General features: G+C 42.2%; 1 protein-coding gene across 2 annotated transcripts in view; it reads right to left on the bottom strand.

The window, feature by feature from the left end:
* The window catches only part of NPAS2 (neuronal PAS domain protein 2), a 105,609-nt gene that overhangs the window by 17,263 nt on the left and 69,340 nt on the right, over positions 1 to 19,006 (bottom strand). The window contains exons 6-15 of one of the 2 annotated variants that reach the window (XM_056499131.1): positions 18,725 to 18,845; positions 17,624 to 17,737; positions 8,598 to 8,716; positions 6,160 to 6,242; positions 5,133 to 5,239; positions 3,841 to 3,988; positions 3,130 to 3,211; positions 2,325 to 2,466; positions 1,533 to 1,639; positions 1,269 to 1,361 (exon numbers count right to left, since the gene is read on the bottom strand). In XM_056499131.1, the coding sequence (XP_056355106.1) occupies positions 1,269 to 1,361; positions 1,533 to 1,639; positions 2,325 to 2,466; positions 3,130 to 3,211; positions 3,841 to 3,988; positions 5,133 to 5,239; positions 6,160 to 6,242; positions 8,598 to 8,716; positions 17,624 to 17,737; positions 18,725 to 18,845 (1,116 nt within the window). The remainder of the gene's footprint in view (positions 1 to 1,268; positions 1,362 to 1,532; positions 1,640 to 2,324; positions 2,467 to 3,129; positions 3,212 to 3,840; positions 3,989 to 5,132; positions 5,240 to 6,159; positions 6,243 to 8,597; positions 8,717 to 17,623; positions 17,738 to 18,724; positions 18,846 to 19,006) is intronic. The other variant, XM_056499139.1, reaches the window with a different exon arrangement.

Here is a 19,006-nt window from a genome sequence, read left to right as displayed (position 1 = left end):
TGAGCTTTGCCAGGAGCACGGCTGTGACTGCTGCCAGAGGGCTGCCTGTGTAGACAGACTCGAGTCAGCCCTCCTTCTTTCATCAAGATTTAGGTGGCTCAAAGAGGCTTAACCAGTGACTGGGTGGCACTCTAATTTGTCAGGAAAAAAAAAAAAAAAAAAAAGGGGCTGGTGTGCCAGTAAGAGCCTTTTACTGGGAAGGAACAAGGCAGAAGGGCTCTTGGTAAACAACTGGAAAGCTTCTTTTCACAAAGAGCTTTGATGGAGAAGAAAGGGAAGTAGAAAAAAGTCACACAAAACACACGGAGGCTTATAATACATAAACTAATTGATGTTTGAAAATGCATTAATGAATAACGGAGAGAAGTATCTGTAAAAGAAAATGAATGCTCAGAGCAGATAATTGATATGCTGTTTATTCACTGTGTGCTAGTGTGGAGTCATGAAAAGAATATTAAACATGGAAGATAAATGAGAATTTATCTTTTAAAGCCAGGATCTTCAGGACTTTGTATGTTGTATGTGCTACAAAAATAAATTCTGGGATGTTGTCAGTGAGTATACGATATCAATGGTAGAAGCAGTCTAGGTCCAGAAATACTCTGTCATTCCTAAAATCAGAGGATGATTTGGTGTATTATCACAGCAGGACCACAGGAGAAAAACAATGTGCTGGGAATATAGTACTCAAATTTGCTTCTTCAAAATCCACTGCAAATGTAACCCTGAGGTAACTCTTTGGACCATCATCCACTTTTGAGATATGAGTTAATAATTGGAGGAATGTGAAGTTTGTCTTCAGTGGCATCCTCACCATTACTGGCACACTGACAAAATCAGTGTTGTTGAATTTGCATGTCCTTTACTGCTAGTTAGTTCTACATCAGCACAGCCAACCAGGTGTTTTTAGCAGGACTGGGGTGTCTGTTAGCTTTTGGTTTTAATTCTCATTGTGAATTTGATCTTGATGGGACATGGTTCTGTAAAAGCAAAGCTGAAAAGTCTTTTTCCATCTGTTTTTTGTCCTCCTATAAAATAGATGTGTGCACAACTGAACCTACATGCATCTGGGCTTCTGAACACCTGCATGCAGTTATATGTTAAAACATACAAGTGTACAATTCAGATTACTTTCCCACAATATTTTAATGTTTGAGAGTTTGGATTTGGAGATTTTAGTTACTACAGAGGTAACCTAAAAGCCCCAAAATGAGAAAATATCAGGAGATAAGCAAGTGACCTATTCCACTTCCAAATCCCCAACTAACCTGTGCCAGAGGTGCAGGCTGATTTTGCAGAGTTGCTTGAGGCAGCAACTGCTGTGGGAGAAGCTCACATGGAAGCTGAGAAGGCAAAGAAACCTAGGTTAAAAACAAACAAACCAAAACTTTATTTATAAGTTTGGCTCCTTTAAATTTGAGGTTTCTTCTAATGCCGTGGCTTCTGTGTAAGTTGTTTTTAATTGCTAAGCTGCATATGTGGCACATGCTGTTACATCCTCTGCCTATTTCCATGATTCCTTGTGAAGTTACCTGAAGAGCAGTAGGTTGGCTGAGTCTATGCACGGATAAATCTTGCTGTGTGCTCGGTGTTCTTGGCAAGGGAGTGTTAGACTCTGCAATCAGCTTTGTTGGTGTAGCTGCAAGAGAAGTACTGGTGAGATCTTACATGCTGGAAACCAACCCTGTTTGAAGTGGGTAGAAATTGTAATGGCCTGGCTAAATTCCAGTGGAAGTCATGGCTGTTCTTGTTGACTCCAGTGGCAATAAAATTAAACTGATAAGGAGGGTCTGGGCAAAGATAAAAGTATATGAGACAGATTATTTGATTCTATGCTCCAATGAACAGTGCAAAAGGACCCATGAACTGTTCTAAACAAGCTGGAACTCCCTTTATAGATCCAAATAACTGTAAATTTAGGTTAGCTCATTGGCTTTTTTTCCAGACAAGGATGCTGAAAGAGTCAACACTGGAGCATCCTAAATCTTGGGTCACCTGCAGGCTGTTACTACTCAAGTAAGTCTAGAGAAGTCTCATATTGCTCACACTGGTGCCCTCAAATCTAAAGACAGAATCCTCATTTTTGTAACAGATTGAAACAGCACATTTCATGTCTAATCCCACAGCTCATCTTCCAGCATTTAGGTGGTTGTGCTAGAACCTTCCCTCCTGTACATTACCATTTCAGCTTTTCAATTTCTTTGTCAGTGACTATCATCAATACCTCATAATTTACTGTTAAGTCAGCAGCTGTGGTATATAAGCACACGTTCGTTAACTTGGCAAAATTAAAAACAATTCCATAACTCAGGAATGCCACTCACATGCTGGGTCTGACTTGGGTGTGTGGGAAGATTTTGGAGAGCTCCTGGATGATACTGAGGGTGTCCGACTAGCGCTGAGGATTGAGGCACCAATATCAAGTGCATTAAAGTGCTGTTCAGGATCCAAGCTGGCACCACTGTCCTAAAACAAACCAGAAAAGGAGAATAGCTATTGCATCTGTTAGAGGTAAAGCATTTTGAAATTTAGTAATGGTTGCATACCAATTCTTTGGCAGACCTAAAATGATTTGAGCAGAACTAATCTCAGGTAGGCCAGCAGAAGACATGGACAAAGGCATCAGTGCCCCTTCCAAACAGCATTGAACTAATGCATTTTATACACAACTATCACTGAGTTAGAAAAAAAATAGCAAGCTGCTGCCATAGTCACTTTGTGCCTTCAGATGCTTTTTTGAATCTTTCTTTTGTGTTCAGTTGGATGTGAGAGCAACTGCAACCTCTGTGAGACACTCGGCCGTGGACTTAGGACAAGCTTTGCTGTCTTCCCTCAAGAGATCACTGAGATGTGGCCAAGAGGGCTAATGAATCTTTACACTGTAGCACCTTGCCAAGGAAAAGTCAAGCTATCTCACACTGGACCTGACCATGTTCCACTTCATTTGTAGCTGTTACTGATCTCCAGGTTTATCCTTTCATAAACTCACCTAATTGGGCAATGAGGTTGAGAAAATCCACAACATTGGAAAAAGACAATACTGGAGTATTCAGTGGCATTAACATAGGAAAAAGTTGTGATTACTGCATAATTCATGAAAAAAGCTTTTCTCATTTTTCTCTTTTGTACCTTTAGTGCTGAGGACACAACCTCTGAGGACACTTCTTCCAAGCCCATCTCCTGTCTCCTCTCCACCCGAACATCTGCATAACTGAGTGGAAAACACAATTCTATGTATCAACATGGAACTGCTGTATTTCTTAAAATGTGCTGTAAGACAGTAGAGGAACAAATTACTGTAATTTTACAGGTTTAATGAATAGCTGAAAAGTGACTTAAGTCAAATGCTACGGAATAACATTTGAAATTTTCAGGTTTTGCTCTGTTCCTATCTTCTTAAAGTCAAGATGCATATTAAAGAACTATATCAAAAGGTCAAGTTCACATGCTACAACCACTTTATGACTTCACTGGGAAGCTTCTATACATCTCTTTAAAAAGAATGTAATGATTAAAGGAAGTGAATATTTAAGGGATCTATCTATTCTGTATTTTTGCACAAAATGGAAAAAATGCCATAGTTCTCTACCCCTAAACAAAACAAAACAAAACAAAACAAAACAAAACAAAACAAAACAAAACAAAAAAATTAGGCTTAACATAAACTAAGGTTCAGTCTGATAATTTTTCTATAATTACCTATTTCCTTTGGAAAGTTCAGGCTTAATTTTTTTGTTATGTAAATGATGTTATATTCTAAAAAGAACATGCTGGCAGATATGAGGATGCTCCTCTCTTTCTGTCCCTTATGTCCTGGCCGGTTGATAGGATTTTCCATACCTTACCACCATGTGTGTGCACACAATGAACTCTGGCTTGGAGTTCCACTGGTGGTAGGTGATGTAGTAATGGGTCTGGAGCCAGATCCACTGCTGTCCTTTGGTCAGAAACCGATAGCAGCACGACTTCCCCTTGCCAAACTGCATCACTGCCAGCAGAAAACACACACATTGTAGCACAATTTCCCACGTGAGAATGACATGAAATGTGAAAAAAAAAGTGACAAAAATATCTGTCATAGGTAGACAGGAGTATAAGCACCAATTTTTAGTAAGTGCTCCTCTCAGCCTTCTGACAGAACAAAATCATAATGATTAGTAGGTACCTTCTTCTGACACTTTGGACGGTACATTCCTACACAGTACAATTAACCTTAAGTTTGGACACTAATGAATTAATGTCTGCTACAATTTAAACATAGATCTCACCCTGCTTTATGTGCTGATCACATACTGCTTAATTAGACACCTGGGATTATTTTCTAAGACTGATCATCTTAAGTTCTAGACCAGAAAAGTACAGGATAAAAATACTTGAAAAGATGAGTATTGTGTGCAGATGGTTTTAGAATGAGGTAAGCATAGGAGATAACATGTGCAAAGATAAAAATAATTTGAAAGAAAATTCCCAGACTGACAAGAATTCAAACTAAAGTAAACCAGGATGTACTGAAGGTTTTGAAGATTTACCAACCAAATTAATCTCTGCTTTTTCCCCCTGGTGACTTCAAGGGGTTCCCAAACATCCATGTGTTTAGCCTTTCTATATTTCAATGTCAATATGTAAAAACTAATGTTGACAGGATACTTTCAAGACAGGAAGAGGTGGTAAGCTGAGATGTTACAGACAGTTCTGTAAGCAAATATTTGAAAAGCATTGCCTTGTTTTCTTTACTTAGTGAGAGAGTTTTTCAATTAAATCCTAATCGACAGTATTTAAATAATCATAGCCAATCCCAAATACACAGTGAACAACATTAGGGGAAATAATCCACAAGAACTGCTTGAACAATTTCTGCATACTCGTTACTAATAGAACAGGGATCAAATCTGGCATATTTTATCCATTCAGTGAGTCTCACTGACTGCTTTTGAGGATACAGAAGATGAAATTGTATCTTTCAGAGTTTGGTAAGTCTGTCCCAGATGCCAATCAGCTGCAATGCCTGCAGTCTGCTACAGCTCTGCTAAGATATACAGGCTGAGGCAAGAGTCAAACCTCCCCTTCCAAACAACATTTCACTACGAGGTGTCCCAGTGACTTCCCAGGAGCCTGGGCCATGTGATACTTACAGTGTTCATGGCACCTTGCTAGCAGCTCTAGGTCATCTATGTGGTAATAGTCGTAGCCAGAAGTACCCAGCACTTCAAAAGGCAAGTACCCGATAATCGGCGGTGCTCTGCGGTTGGGCACAACAGGACTCCATAAAACACAGAACAAGCACTTCTGCATGTTGATGCAGAGATGCAAACAGCCCAGATCTCCTTTCACTTATCAGTGAAAGTACAGTTGTTCACCTCAGGGGGCTGGATCCTGACTTTCCCCCACCTTGAGCCTGGGACACCCAGCTGGGCACAGCAATACCACCAGGCACCATCCCACCAGGACAAGACTATGACAATACTCCTTCTTCAGGGAAAATGTGATTGTGGACAGCACAAGTCCAGCTTCTCAGCGACCCTTACACAGAAACCTGCTGTGAGGGAGCTGTTCCCTGGCTGCTGCTTGGTCAGGGGTCTGTGATGGCTCCTGCAGCCCTCACACAGGGGAAAATGCATGGGGAGGTGTTTGGAAACCATCATCTGCTGGGACTGCGGGGATAAGAGAGGAAATCATCTGTGCTGCTTTCCTCTGGGTGCCTGGAGAGCTCATCTGTGGCATGCTGAGGCACTTGCTTTGTACCTTTGCCAGCACAGATGCCTCAGGCCAGCACATAGACTTTCCCTCCATAACTCAGTGGGAATTGCACACACGCAATCAGCGACTGGATTTGGAAAGAAGGATTTCTGCAGCTGTATAATAATTAGATCATTTTGCCATGTGACAGGCTTTGGTCTGTTGATAATTTTAAAGGAAGGAAGAACAAACTAATCACAAATTCAGCTGAAGAAACAGAGTTCTTTTGTTTTAAAGGCCCATTAAAAATAAAAGCAAAAGTAAATTTAAAATAGTAAGCATCAGCTTTTATAGGAATCTTGGTGGCAGCCCTCATGTTCATGATTTAGATGTGAAATGGAACACTGCTTGAGAAAACTGTACTTGTGAAATAGTAGTAGAAAAGCACCAAACACAACCAGCAGGGCTTTTCTTGTCACCAACCTGTGATCCAGGAATAAAAATTTCCACTCCAGACTGTGTCTTGATGTGAATTCTTCCAGAGGCTCTTCTACGATGCACATCTCCTGTCCAATGGAGAAAACTGACTTACTGAGAGTTGGAGCTTCACCCCTCTACTTCATCTAGCTTTTGTTAGCTATAAATACATGGTGCATAAGAGGAAAAAACACAGGATTCACCCATTTTCTGACCATTCCAAAGAGCAAACTATTGTATTTATCAATGCCAACATTTTTTAGAGGAGATAGGGAGAACTTGTAATGCATATGTACTTAAGAGCTGAGACTGTGCCTCGGGGTGCCAGAACATTTTTTGGCTTTGAAGCAGTGCCTGGGGTGTGATGGCCGTGGGCTTTCCCAGCATCCAGCCTGTGCCTGATCCCACCAGGGCTTGCCACATCTTGCTTCACTCCCTCTGTGTTACTAAAGATACACACCACCCTTGGTCCTTTTGGATGTCTGCCCTCCAAGCTCTCTGAGAAATGGGGACACCTTCCTTCTTCCTCAGTAGCTGCAGAGGAGTAAATAAATCCCTTTTCATGAGCCAGTCTGCATGGGACCTGTCCAGTGGGTAAAAGGGGTCGCACTTCACTGCCGCAGCAAACAAGCTGGCCCTTAAGATTGACAGCATCCATCACTCAGTGCTCATGAGGATGACAGTTAATAAGTGAATTATGTGAGGCAGGACAGCCTTGCCCCAGAGAGATGAGGATCAGGAGGCAGTCAGTGGTGGTCACTTCTGGGTGGAGGTGGGAAGTGAGGGAAGGATGTCAGCACAGTGAACACCCATGCATGGGCTGGGGCTGGCTGCACACCCCACGGCCACCTTGCTGTCCACCCCAAGCTCTCCTCTGCCAACCCTTTCTCCCTCACTGGGTGCTTTGCAGGGGCAGCTGCAGCTCCATGAGCTGCCTAGAGTCAGCCTGGAGGCTCCTGGCCTGGGACTTCCAGCATCAGCATTCTGGATTTGTGGCACCCAGGGTTCTGGTGTCCTTCAGATCTCTCCTGCAGGAGGGTCTCCATCCTCACTGTTAAGGACAGCCTGCCCACTGGCCCCCAGTGCCGCTCCCTGATGCCACATGCCCCCGTGCTGTGGGCTCAGTGACACCTTCCCATCATTTCCATTACTGCTTCTCTCTCTGCTGTCCCTCAGGCAGAGGAGACCACTGATGTTTTAAACCCTGTTGGGACCAGAGAACAAGCTGATGTGTGCTGCCATCAAGCAATTCCTTGATATGTATCAATGCTGATGAAGTTGTTTGAAGTCTCTAGCTGTGCAGAGGCAAAAGGCTTCATAAATACCTCAAATTCCTCTCTCCCTCTCTTTCCAGTTCAGGCCAAAATCCATGCTGATACCAAGAACATACACGAAAATTCAATGTTACAGCATTCCTGTGTGCAACCAAACTGCTCATTCTATCTTCTTTAGCTGGTCAGATAAACATTTTACATTCACTTTACAGTAGGAAGTCAAGAGTGGGAGTTAGGTGAGTCACCCAGGTGAACTGAAGAGATGTGTGCTCAGGACTTTGTGGCAGTTAAACCCTTCACTGGGATGTTCAGCAGCTGCTTCCTCCCTAGCACTGGGCAGCTCAATGCCACAAGTAGCCCATTTTGTTTCCCTGTTTATTTTGGGATGCTAGCCACCCAAAGACAAGGGAATTTGCTTTTAGGCTTCTGAGACAACCTTTAATTCCAGCCCTTCTGCTAATATGATTACTGTGGTTAAGATTCATAGGAAGTGTCCTCACTTACCCAGAAGGGACTCTACTTGCCTGCAGGGTCAGGAATGAGTCTAGAATGCCCTGCAAGTTCCAGAGCAGTAATGGAACCAGGCCAAGGGAGCAGTGATTTCACATTGGTCACATCTCAATTATGTAAAAAACCCTCTTAAATTCTGAGCACAGGACACCTGATGCAGTAGTTCACCTTTGTTAATGAGGGAACAGCAGTGTTAGGCACAAGTTTGTTTGTCTATCCTTATAACCACAAGCAGCTATCTTGCTTCCAGGATTTGTGAGAAGGGAAACAAGCAGTAGTCCACCAAAGAGGCTGAGGAGCACAAATGAAAGAGTTGGTGGTCAGCAGTATCACAAAATCACAGAATTAACTAGGCTGGAAAAGACCTTTGTACATTGTCCCACCACAGGAACAGAAAGCAGCAATGAGCAACCAAATTTCAAAGCAACTTGGCAATTCCTGTTACAAGGGGGGGTTTCTGTATCCTGTGCAAGGGGCCAGAAGTGATACTGCTTCCACAGATCCTGGCTTGCACTGATAATCCTCTTCACTGGATTTTTATGCATGAAATGTGATATCTGTAATCCATTCAATTAACAAAACTAAGAACCTTCTGTGTCACCCTGTCTGGAAGTGTTCTGAGAAGTTCTGCCATGCAGGGGACCCATGGTGAGCACTTACCTTTAAAAACTGAGGTGTTGCCAAACGAACAGTCGCAACAAAGCAGATTTGCTTTCCTGGGGATGTTCTGTAAGCCCTTGGGACAGCCTCATCAAAGCTATTGCAAGTGGAGTTAGGCACTAGTTAGGGAAAAAAATGGGACCTGGAGTCACGCCTCATAAGATTTGCTCTCCCTGAATATTTTGCACACTCCAAGTGTACTAATACTATTTTTATTCAGAGAAGTGCTCTAAAAGCTTTTAAAGCTGATATGCATATATTTAAATCCAAGTCAGTCAAGTTAGGCAGAAAGGCATCAGAGCTTAACTTCAAGTATGAATTTTACAGGTTAATCCTGATAAAAATAAGGCCAAACCTTATTACAGAGCATAAACCAGTTTTCTGGAAAGAAACCCCATGCATCCAATTGCTCTTTTTCACCACTCACAAGAAAAAGAAAAAAAAATAGCTGCAGCATGCCTAGTGCTGTAACTTCCATGATGCAGTGAAAAGAAGTGTTGGCAAAGGAGGCAGCTGAAGAGAGTTTGTCAAGTCATCAGTGGCAAAACACCGGGGCCCACAGCCAGCGAGGCTTCAGCGAACTAGCAAGAGGATGCTTGTGACTCTTGGCTGCTGAAGAATGCCTTCCCCTTCTGCATGGAAAGAACTGTCCCCAGTGTGCTCAAGTTATCCTTGTTTTAAGCAAGAGGAAAAGGGACCCCATGTATGCACTGGCTTCCAGAGAAGGGCACATCTGGCGAGTCTGCAGATGGCCTGCTGTCTCCAACACTGGGCAGAGGGAAAAGCTGCATGTGATGTGGCTGCACGTTCTGTGTGTGCTTTTTACCTGTGTCTTTCATGACTGCATGGCTCCAGCTGCTTTGAGAGCCCACTAGCACCCCCTGCCACAGAGACACAATGCCAAAAGGACATGTTGCTATGAACTAGCCCACAGTCCCATGTTAGAATGACATAATGCAAATTATTCCTCCAAGTTCAAGCTGTTTAGAAATGGCAATCCCAGTCCCACTGCTATGAAAGAAAACAGTGTGCCAGGCTGCAGTGGGAGCTGGGCTGGATTCTTGCCCTGCCTAGCCAACTTTCTCCCATGGGGGCAGAGAAGGTCCTATCTAGCAGCCAGAGTTCACCAACATGAGCTAATTTAATGCTAACAGGGATTAGTACTAATATGAAACTCTCTTTTCTATTAGGCCCCAATATCCACCTTCATGAAGTTTCTGACAGTCTGGCTCTTCTGCACAGGGCAAAGCATTACTGTGAAACTGAAGAGTTTTGTTTCTATCTGGGGAGAGGATAACTAACCATTTTTATCCTAGGGTGCTTCTGCACTGGGATTTCCTTCACTACCACAAATTGCAGAGATGGAAGAAGTCTCAAGTGATCACATGCTTTTGGAACCCAATTCAACCTATTAAAAGCCTTAGAATATTGATGCATTACTGGTAACAAAGATAACAGGGTATGAGACAGAAAAGGAAGTGTGTTGAGTGTGTTGAGTTAATCACACCTGTGATTAACTGGTTTGGGCCACTGCATGTACAATATATATTATACCAAAAAGGAGAGGAAAGGTTCTTTATCTGAGGAGACAGCACAGACATGAACATCCACAGAGGACATGTCCTGTCTCATAGCTGAGACTGGAGGGCATGGCTGATTGGATATAGAGATAAAAAATGTGGGCAAAATTCTCCTCCTTTCACCAGCAGAGCACACATGTTCTTGGGACTCCCTAGGAATATGTATTCCCATTCTGATCCAGGGGTTGTGTGCATATATGTGGGCTTCTATGTGATTATTAACACAAAAATATGAAAAAAAGAAGAGGACACATGAGTAGCCCTAAGTAGTTATTGGTCCATCTCTGATATTATTACTTAGTGCAAGTCCATTGATTTCTGTAGTTGGTCCCCCTTAGAAAGTAGTGGGAATGCTGTAAACCCACATTATGGGCACTGTGAAAAGTTACTTCCAAGCCTGCTATGTAGTGTGTTGTGGCATTTGAAGTTAGTGGGGCTGTTTCTCTCTCTAACAGCAGCAAATTCTTGCAGTCTGGGTTCCAAGATATGAAAAGAAGAGAAGCACATTTAGCCTCCAGAACACAGGTATGATAAGTTAACCTCATTAGCCAACAATGGGCTTGCAAATGACACCAGCTGTAGAAAGGAGACTGAGTCACACCAAAGAGAGCAGATGGCTTTTTTATGTCAGCTGTTGGATGTAAACAGCCACAAGCCTGAGACATATTCCCAGAAGACAGCAGAATAGATCTCTGAATGTGGCATTTACTTAGAAGAGAGCAGAATACATCCCTGAATGTGACATTTGCAAAATAGGATTACATTTCCAACAGGTAAATGCAGTAGTAAAAGGGCAATAATTATTGTGCAGGACAGCTAGGCAGTAATTTGGGATTTCCTCACAACATTTGGAAGTGAATGAATAAGCCCAAAGAGATGAGACAGAGCTGGCCTGGCTGGATGTTATCCTGCCTTTGAACAGCTACTGTGCTGTCTCATACTCAGATGCCTTTGACAAAGTCCAGAGCATTAAAAGCCTCAATGATGCAGGCAGGCAGCCACTACATTGTCAAGTACATCTCCATCTGAAAATGACAACGACAATAAATGAAAGAAAAAACCCACTCACATTTGCTTCTGAATTATTTTCCTGCCTGACTTAGGTTGTTGCTATCTTTTCTTTCCACAGCTCTGCCTGCACAACCTGCTTTGCTCTGCTTTTGCAGCTGGTCAGTGAATTTCAACCTTTTTTAGTTTATGAATTTTGAAGTGTAGTTTAAAAAAGAGCTCATTAGATCAATTTTTAAAAAAAAATACAATCCTGGTATAACCTTTTAAAAAAGCCTTCTGAAAAACCATACTTTATGATTGTCCAAGTCTCTTTAAAAGAAACACAACATCTTGAGGTAGCCAAGCTCAGTAGCAAACTTTCTGAGAGTGCCACAGAAAAACAGTGGAACAGAAAATACAGGATCAAGCCTGAGGCTATGGTGATATTAACATTTGTAAGTCAAATATAGGACTTGGAGTGCTTTTGTCAGAAGATGCCTAAGAAAATGTTAGGCTGGCCATAAACAGGTGGGCTTGGGTAAATGAAGGCCTGTGTGTTTCACAGCTAAATGATCGAGACAAAATATCTTAGTAAGGAATCAGAAGATCATGTGGCAAAGCTAAATACATAATCAGAAAGGGGAAACAGTTGTCTCATATGTATCAGCTAGCTGATGTTCCTCAGAGTGAATTTTAATAGTTTTTGTGGTTGCCTATCACACCTGCTGCTCCTAGAGTACAACAAAATTATTTTGTAGAAGTATTAAATACCTGCAAATATCTCATAAGATACAAAGAAACTGATTTATCTATCTACAGATCTTAGATTGATTTTTGTTTCTTTTCTTTTTCTTTTCTTTTTTTTTTTAAAGACCAGAACACTAGGGACAGAATGGTAAAAATAAAAAATATACACAGGGAACTAAGCCCTTCACTATAACAGACAAAAAGATTTTTATCCTTAGGGAGAGAAATCATGCCACATGAAATGAATGAAAACATGTTCCAAAAACCCCAGATGCCACTTTATTCAGTTAATAATAGTACAGCAGTCAGTTGCTCGGTCATCTTACTTCAACTTGGAATGTGTAAAACATAATCTTCCTAAGACAGCAAACCTGCTGCTTATGCCATTTGAAAGAAGAAATCCCTCCTTCCTACTTTGTCAGAAGATGTTAATGTTTAAAGTACCACTCTTAGTGACTGTCAAACAAATTGAACAGTGATTTCAAAAAACATGAGCCAAACAGACCAGAATAAAATCAAAATTGCTTCATAATAATTAATTCAGGCCTCAGATAAACAGAATATTTGGCAATTAATAGATATTATGAGGAAATCTAAAGTGTTGCTGGTGAGCCAGACTGGTCTCAGTAGCTGTGTAGATGAGCAACAGTGACAGTGTCCATACATCACCTGTCCACTTGGATCTGCTCTCTCCTCTTTCCTCCTCCTCCTTCTCCCCTGGCCATCCTGTGTTGATATGAATCCCAAACAGATTCTTTAGGACAGGAATGGTGGCTTTTCTTTGCATAGAGAGCCCAGCATGAGTGCTGCATATTGTTAGCTGCAGCTTCTATGATATTGTTAATAGCAAATAATAATACACAGCTGTAGGTTATGATCAAAACATTCATTTTGGATTGAGTTATTCTTGTTTCAGATGTTTCAGCATATATTTATGGAGGCTCAAGATCAATGAATCTTCTGTATGAACTGTTTATTTCTTTTAAAAATTAATTCAGATACAATTAATTTTTCCAAAAGTTAAGATTTTTTTCTCCTCAACACAGTAATTTTCTTGATGTTTATTATTGTATCTGAGAGATGTATCAGCTAACACTAGAGTATCTGCTATTATTAGCATTCAGTAACCAGATACTTCCTGAGTTTCCATGTAATTGGGAACAAAAATGCACAATTTTAAATTCCACTATAATATTATATTACTTGATTAGGAACTCTTTTCACATTATGCTTATCTTCTTCTTCTACAAGAGAAAAGCTTCAGGCATTTTGGATGAAAGGACAGATCTATCACTTAAAAAATGCTGGTGGTCCTTTTTAATACTGGTTAACTCTTTGAAAGGGACGACTCTGGTTTTGTTTCTTTCAGGAGTTTTTGAGCAAGTGTGTAACTTCAGAAAGAGGATACCAGAGCCAATATTTGGATATATAATTATGAGAGATCTTTGTCTGTTTACAAACATACAAACAATCTTCACAGGAGGGATAAATCCAGCCCATCTTATTATCATTTCTTATCAGAGTGAGCTATTAAGCGGCTTTGTAAAATAATTTATTCTCGCTCAATTTGACATTTTATACTGGGAGCTGAGCACTTCCTTGGATTTTTGAGGAGGATTACCTTTATTACTTGCCCTCCCCCTCAGCCCTCAGGCAAGACTGGGTGTGAGCCACTGTGTTATTCATTGGTGATGCTGATATGACTCTCTATTATCAGGTACTATTGGTAAATAGGAGCAGTGATGCACTTGGCCCCCTCAGATGTTTGCAGGCATTCATGTGTCTCGTTAAAATCTAGGCTACACACCCAGAACCTGAAATATATAAAAATACTGGATAGAGTTCCTGTTTGCAAATAAAACAGAAACAACCCTGATGATCTGACAGCAAATAGGCATTTCTCACAGAAGCAAAAAGGAACTCCACCTTCCTCATCCCAGTGGCCCACGGCCACCTCCTTTCCTCTCACGGGACTACTGAATCTTCACATCAGGTTACAGTCCTGCTTTCCTCACTGAAGCTTAATTAATGATGATTATATAACCCTCCCAAATGGAGAATCAAATCTCTTGTATTTGATTTAGCACAGCCAGTGACTCATGCAGGCGCTCTGCACAGCTTGCATTGCTGTTTCGCTGGTCGGCTGCTCTCACTGCACGGCCAATGCAAGGGGGATTCACCATGTGCAGGCAGCTCATGCCACCTCCCTGGTGCAGATACAGCTGCAGAAATGTTCTGCAGTAGGGCTGGCAGGGTACAGATTCCTCAGGATCAGCCCAAGTGTGCACACTCTTGCTAACCCTGGCATTGGGCTGGGCAGCTCCTCTAGCCTGCAGCTATAGCTGACCCCAGGAGCTCCAGGACAGTGATCTCCTGAAAGACTGAAGACCTGCTGTGAGCTGTGGCAGCTTTCCTGGGCAGTTTCTGGGCCCTGTACATGCATGTCCCTGCCTCTTCAGGGATCAGGGAAGATGCTGGTGACTGCTCCTCTGTGGGGGTAGCATGAGTTCGATGTAGATTGTGTGATCTGGCTCCCTGACAGCAATTCTGGTGACAAGTCACCTTGGCAGATATCAGGCATTTGTTCTCCTTTATCATGAAAGAAATTATCTTTGGCATCTCAATACAACAGCCTTTAAAGCCCCAGAGCTCCCATTAAAGTTAGGGACAGCAGCTAAGCCCCTAACTGGCTTTCTTAGCTGCAATCCTTCAAACTAATCCATTCAAACCCACCCCTGTATGATGTTCTCAGCCATAAGTCACAATGCAATTAACAGAGAAGGTATGAAAGGGGAGGGAGGGGGGCAAGGTAACTGGGAACCCACATGCATGACCTCCTTGCCCCAAGCACCAACAGTATATGAGCAATGAACAATAATAAAATAAGCCTAAGGAGATGATAATTCAAAGGAGGTTACATAAAAGGTTATGTGGAAGTAGAAGAAAGATAGTGACATTTCTGTTGAAGAGGGTGAAGAAGGACCTACCAGTTCTTAAAAACATCAGCAAAGGTTAAAGAGAAAGAATGGAGACAGATTTAAATGGGCTGTTGCTGCTATGACTCTACATTAATGACAATAGAATAGCTAAGCATCTTGATAGGATATAACCTGCCCAGGGATAAAAGAACTTTCCTGGCCATAGAGGCTTTGGCATCCCTGTTGCAGGAACACACAGGCAGAGTGGGCTCAGAGTACACTCAGCAAACCATTGGAAATAAAGGTGGGAGTTGGCATTGGGTGGCTAAAAAGGAACGGCAGGATTTGTATTTAAAGAACATCCTGTATCAGTCTCCCATGTGTAAAAACATGCTCGCACTTCCACTGCTGTGAAAAGCTACAGGGAAAAACATTCTTCAATACATTCATAAGGAATGTCTCCTGCTAATTAAGCCTAATTTGCAATTTCTGTCTTTCTCCCCCAGCTAACTCTTATCTTTAGCTTAGAATCCTTCCTTCACAAACACCTCCAAAAAGCAGGCTTTGGGGCCAGCTGATCCTATGCATATAGGACAAATGCTGCCCTGAGTGATATGTGTCTCTCCCACCACCCTTCCCACCACTTCCTTTCTTGCCCACCTGCACCTCACACCTGCAGGATGGATGACTGGAGAATCAGTATTTATTTAACAGAAGGAGAAGAGGGCAATTACTGTCGGGTCCAACAGGTGACAGCCCTGAGGAGCACAGGCTGGGGGATGGTGCCTGATGACTGTGGGGCAAGCAGAGGCAGGAACCCAGCCCACCACTGCACCCAGCAGATGCTTGAAGTTGTTTGTGCCACAGGTCCCTGTGCCAAAGCACAGCTGCTTGCCAACAGCCCTTGGGTGGCTTCCCCAAAGAGTGGAGCCTTCACATGGTGCTCACTTGAGCTGATTCTCCTGTGCCTTGCTCAGGGTGCAGCCGGCTGGTACAGGGAGCCCAGTGGATCCAAGGACAGGCCCTTTGGAGGTCTGCACCCTCCTCTGTGAGCCAAGGGTATCAGCTCCCAAGCAAGCAGTTTGCTGCTGCTACATGGGAGCTCCACCTTTGCTGGGAGGCAGCCATGGGGTGACTCCCAGCCAAAGGGGAGCAGTGCTGGACATGCACTGGTGAGGCATCTCCATCAGCCCCTGCACTGAACTGGCAAAACTAAAGCCAGATGGCAAGGGGGCCAGGAGGCACCATCTCACACAGCCAGGCTAAGGCTGCCCCTCCCTGTAAATCCGAGGGTCAGACTGCAGCAGAGATGGGAAGAAAGTGGAAGAGACAAAATGAAGTGGAAGATTTAGAAAAAAGTGGCACAAAAGGGAAAAAAATGTGAAGAAAGCACGTGACTTCTTTGAAAGCTATTAAGATGGGGTCTTTGGAAAATGATTTAGTGTGTTCTGAAATCAATATGTTCCCATTTAGTTTCTATGCATTAAGCTAGGGAAGATATCTGTAATGTAAGTTTTATCATTCTTCTGAGAAATAGCCACAGATAAAATTGCTGGGATGTGAAATCCTAATGGGTAAGGGGGCAGTATTAATGTCAAGCCAGAATAAAGGGCTGAAAATCCTTGAAGAAAATGGATCAGAAATTCCCCTGGTAGAAATGTATCCTTATGAGTCAGCACCTGAAATCCGGTTTCTGCTCCAGAAAACAGAACAGCTTGGTGTGCATGTCTGTCAGGCAGGCGCATTTCACTTCACTCAAACTAGAAAGCACACAGGCAGCAACATTTTTTTATACAAATAGAGCCTCAAATCAGATGGCACCAAACAAGAAATACATATCTCCATCCTGCATGTAGGTTTCTATTCTAGTCATGTGGAGCAAAAGCAGAAAGTTAAATGGGGACAGGGACATTTTTTTTCACAGCGTGGCGTGCAGTTTTTGGAAAGCACGGTGGGGGAATTTTTTTGCAGAGGATGACCTATTTGGAACAATACCAGCAACTTTGGAAATGCCACTCTGGAGTTCAGTCAGGCAAGTAACTAAAGCAAACTTGGGCAGGCAGGAGAAGGAAAGTAATAAAAGAGTATTTCATTTCTGACACTAATGGCTGTGCAGCAATCTGTTTGTTAGAGAACGGGTGAGGTGGAAATCTGCTCTTCATCCCTTGTAAGATGGTTTCCCTGGACTGACTGTGGCACATTAGTGACTGTGCTGACTGCATTTTTTCCTTTTTTTTTTTTTTTTTTTTGAGAGTATTGGGTTCTGCAGTGCTGGAGAGGAATGCAAAATGGCAGCTGGAGAGGGAGGTGGGTGGCAGTGTCCTCAGCCCTTCTGATGCCACGTGGCACTGCTGCCTTTCCCCAGGATTTTGCAGAGAAGGGTGAGAAGACAGATCTGGCAGGTTATCAGCTCTGGCACGGAATTTGTGTTTAATGTAAACCAGCAGGTAAGGTAGCAAGATTACAATTTTGCTAATAGGTGGGGTCTTAACACACAGTATTAGTGAGCACAAATAAACCCTCCTCTAAACCTGTTATTATTCGCAAACTTACCCAGAGTCCAGGATCACTGCAAGTGAAGGGCAGTAACAAAAGCAACTAACACAATTTCACTCATCACATGTATTCATCCAGCTATTGCAACTCAGCCATGAGATCCGTGTGAAGCAAAATTCATCCCGTCATGTTAAAAATAGTTCTGTCAGTTAAAAGCCTGTCTTGTTCAATGGAGCAATACTTATATTTTATTTTACACAGCTAAAGTAACATTTATACAACAATTAAAGCTTACCATTGCTGTAAGACCGAAAATTTCCTACAAATTTTATGTATTCATATGTTGGAAATTCCTTTGGGTTCAAACTTCCTCTCAGAAGATGACAATAAAACTCTAGTTCATTGTCAGCTGGATTGTTAAAAGAAGAAGAAGAAGAAATAAATATACTATTTAAGCTAAACACAACCAATGGTGTCTTCCAACCCCAATCTTGCAACTGGTGGCACAAGAGCAGCTTGTTACCACTCAGGAGTCCTAAACACCAATGTGCTTTGCAGGACCTAAACAACTGCAGGACCAGAGCCTTGCAGGGATGCAGGCTGCTCAGTGCTGTGCACAGGTGAGCCTGCAGCTCAGGGACAGCCTTGGAGACTAACTCACCCTTCTCTGACACCACCTCATCACAGGAGCTACACAGCCATACCTCTGTGCAGCAACAGAGAAAACTGGGTCCTTCACTTGCTGCTTTTTTCTACTTAGGCTCCTCACAGCTGTTCAACATCTCATGATGGAGAACTGTGCTTAATTACCTCAAAATATCTATTAAATTAACTCTGGCAAATCAGCCATCAGCTGCAGGTTTGTAGGATACAGAAGACTGAGCAGCTGTACATCTTACATGATCGTGTGTTTTCTGGTTTCCTACATCCTACCTCCTAGAGCGAGCAAGGCTGAGGAAGCAAAAACATTTCTATGAAAAACAAATTGCAATTAGAAAAAGAATTAGAGGTATTTTTTGATTGTAAGGCAAACCAAAGGTATGCCACATTAGCTTATCTCTGAACAACATCTTACTTGAACAGGCTGAAGTATCAATTAAGATGTGATTTGTCTCAGGCGAACTCTCAATTTCCATCAGCTAACCTATTTTCCTTAGCTGTCTCAAATGATATGATATTTAATAATTAACATAACTGCAAGTAGTCTTAGCCTAGTAAAATAAAGGCAAAGAGTTTAATTTAAAAATAGAACCAAAGGGTCATTCCAGGTGGCAAGATCTTTTTGAAAAGCTATGAACCTAATTTTTTTATTGCACATCACATAAAAAACTCTTTCTGGGAGAAAATTTTTTATCCTTCCCATGCTTTTTCATTTATTAGAGAAAATGAAACTTACTTTTTAGGTAATCTGATGAGGCAGAATCTGTCATAAGCATGCAAGAAGATAACATCTTATAAATTTCTGAGTGTTCTTGTTCTGGGAGGAAGTTTAACAAATTCTGATCCAAGACATCACACTGCAAAGAGAAATAACTTTTGAGACAAACAGAAACATCACAACAAGCAATGCTTGCAGATGAGCAACAAGGTGGATACAAAACCTGTGGAATTTGACAGGAGTTTCCTCACTGATTTCCAGGTACTCTAAAACAGAGGGGGAGCTTGTTGGACAAACTGA

This window comes from Oenanthe melanoleuca, chromosome 1 (assembly GCF_029582105.1).
Source record: "Oenanthe melanoleuca isolate GR-GAL-2019-014 chromosome 1, OMel1.0, whole genome shotgun sequence".
NCBI lineage: Eukaryota > Metazoa > Chordata > Aves > Passeriformes > Muscicapidae > Oenanthe > Oenanthe melanoleuca.
The sequence above is the reverse complement of the archived record's forward strand: the minus strand, read 5'-3'. Positions and strand labels throughout refer to the sequence as shown.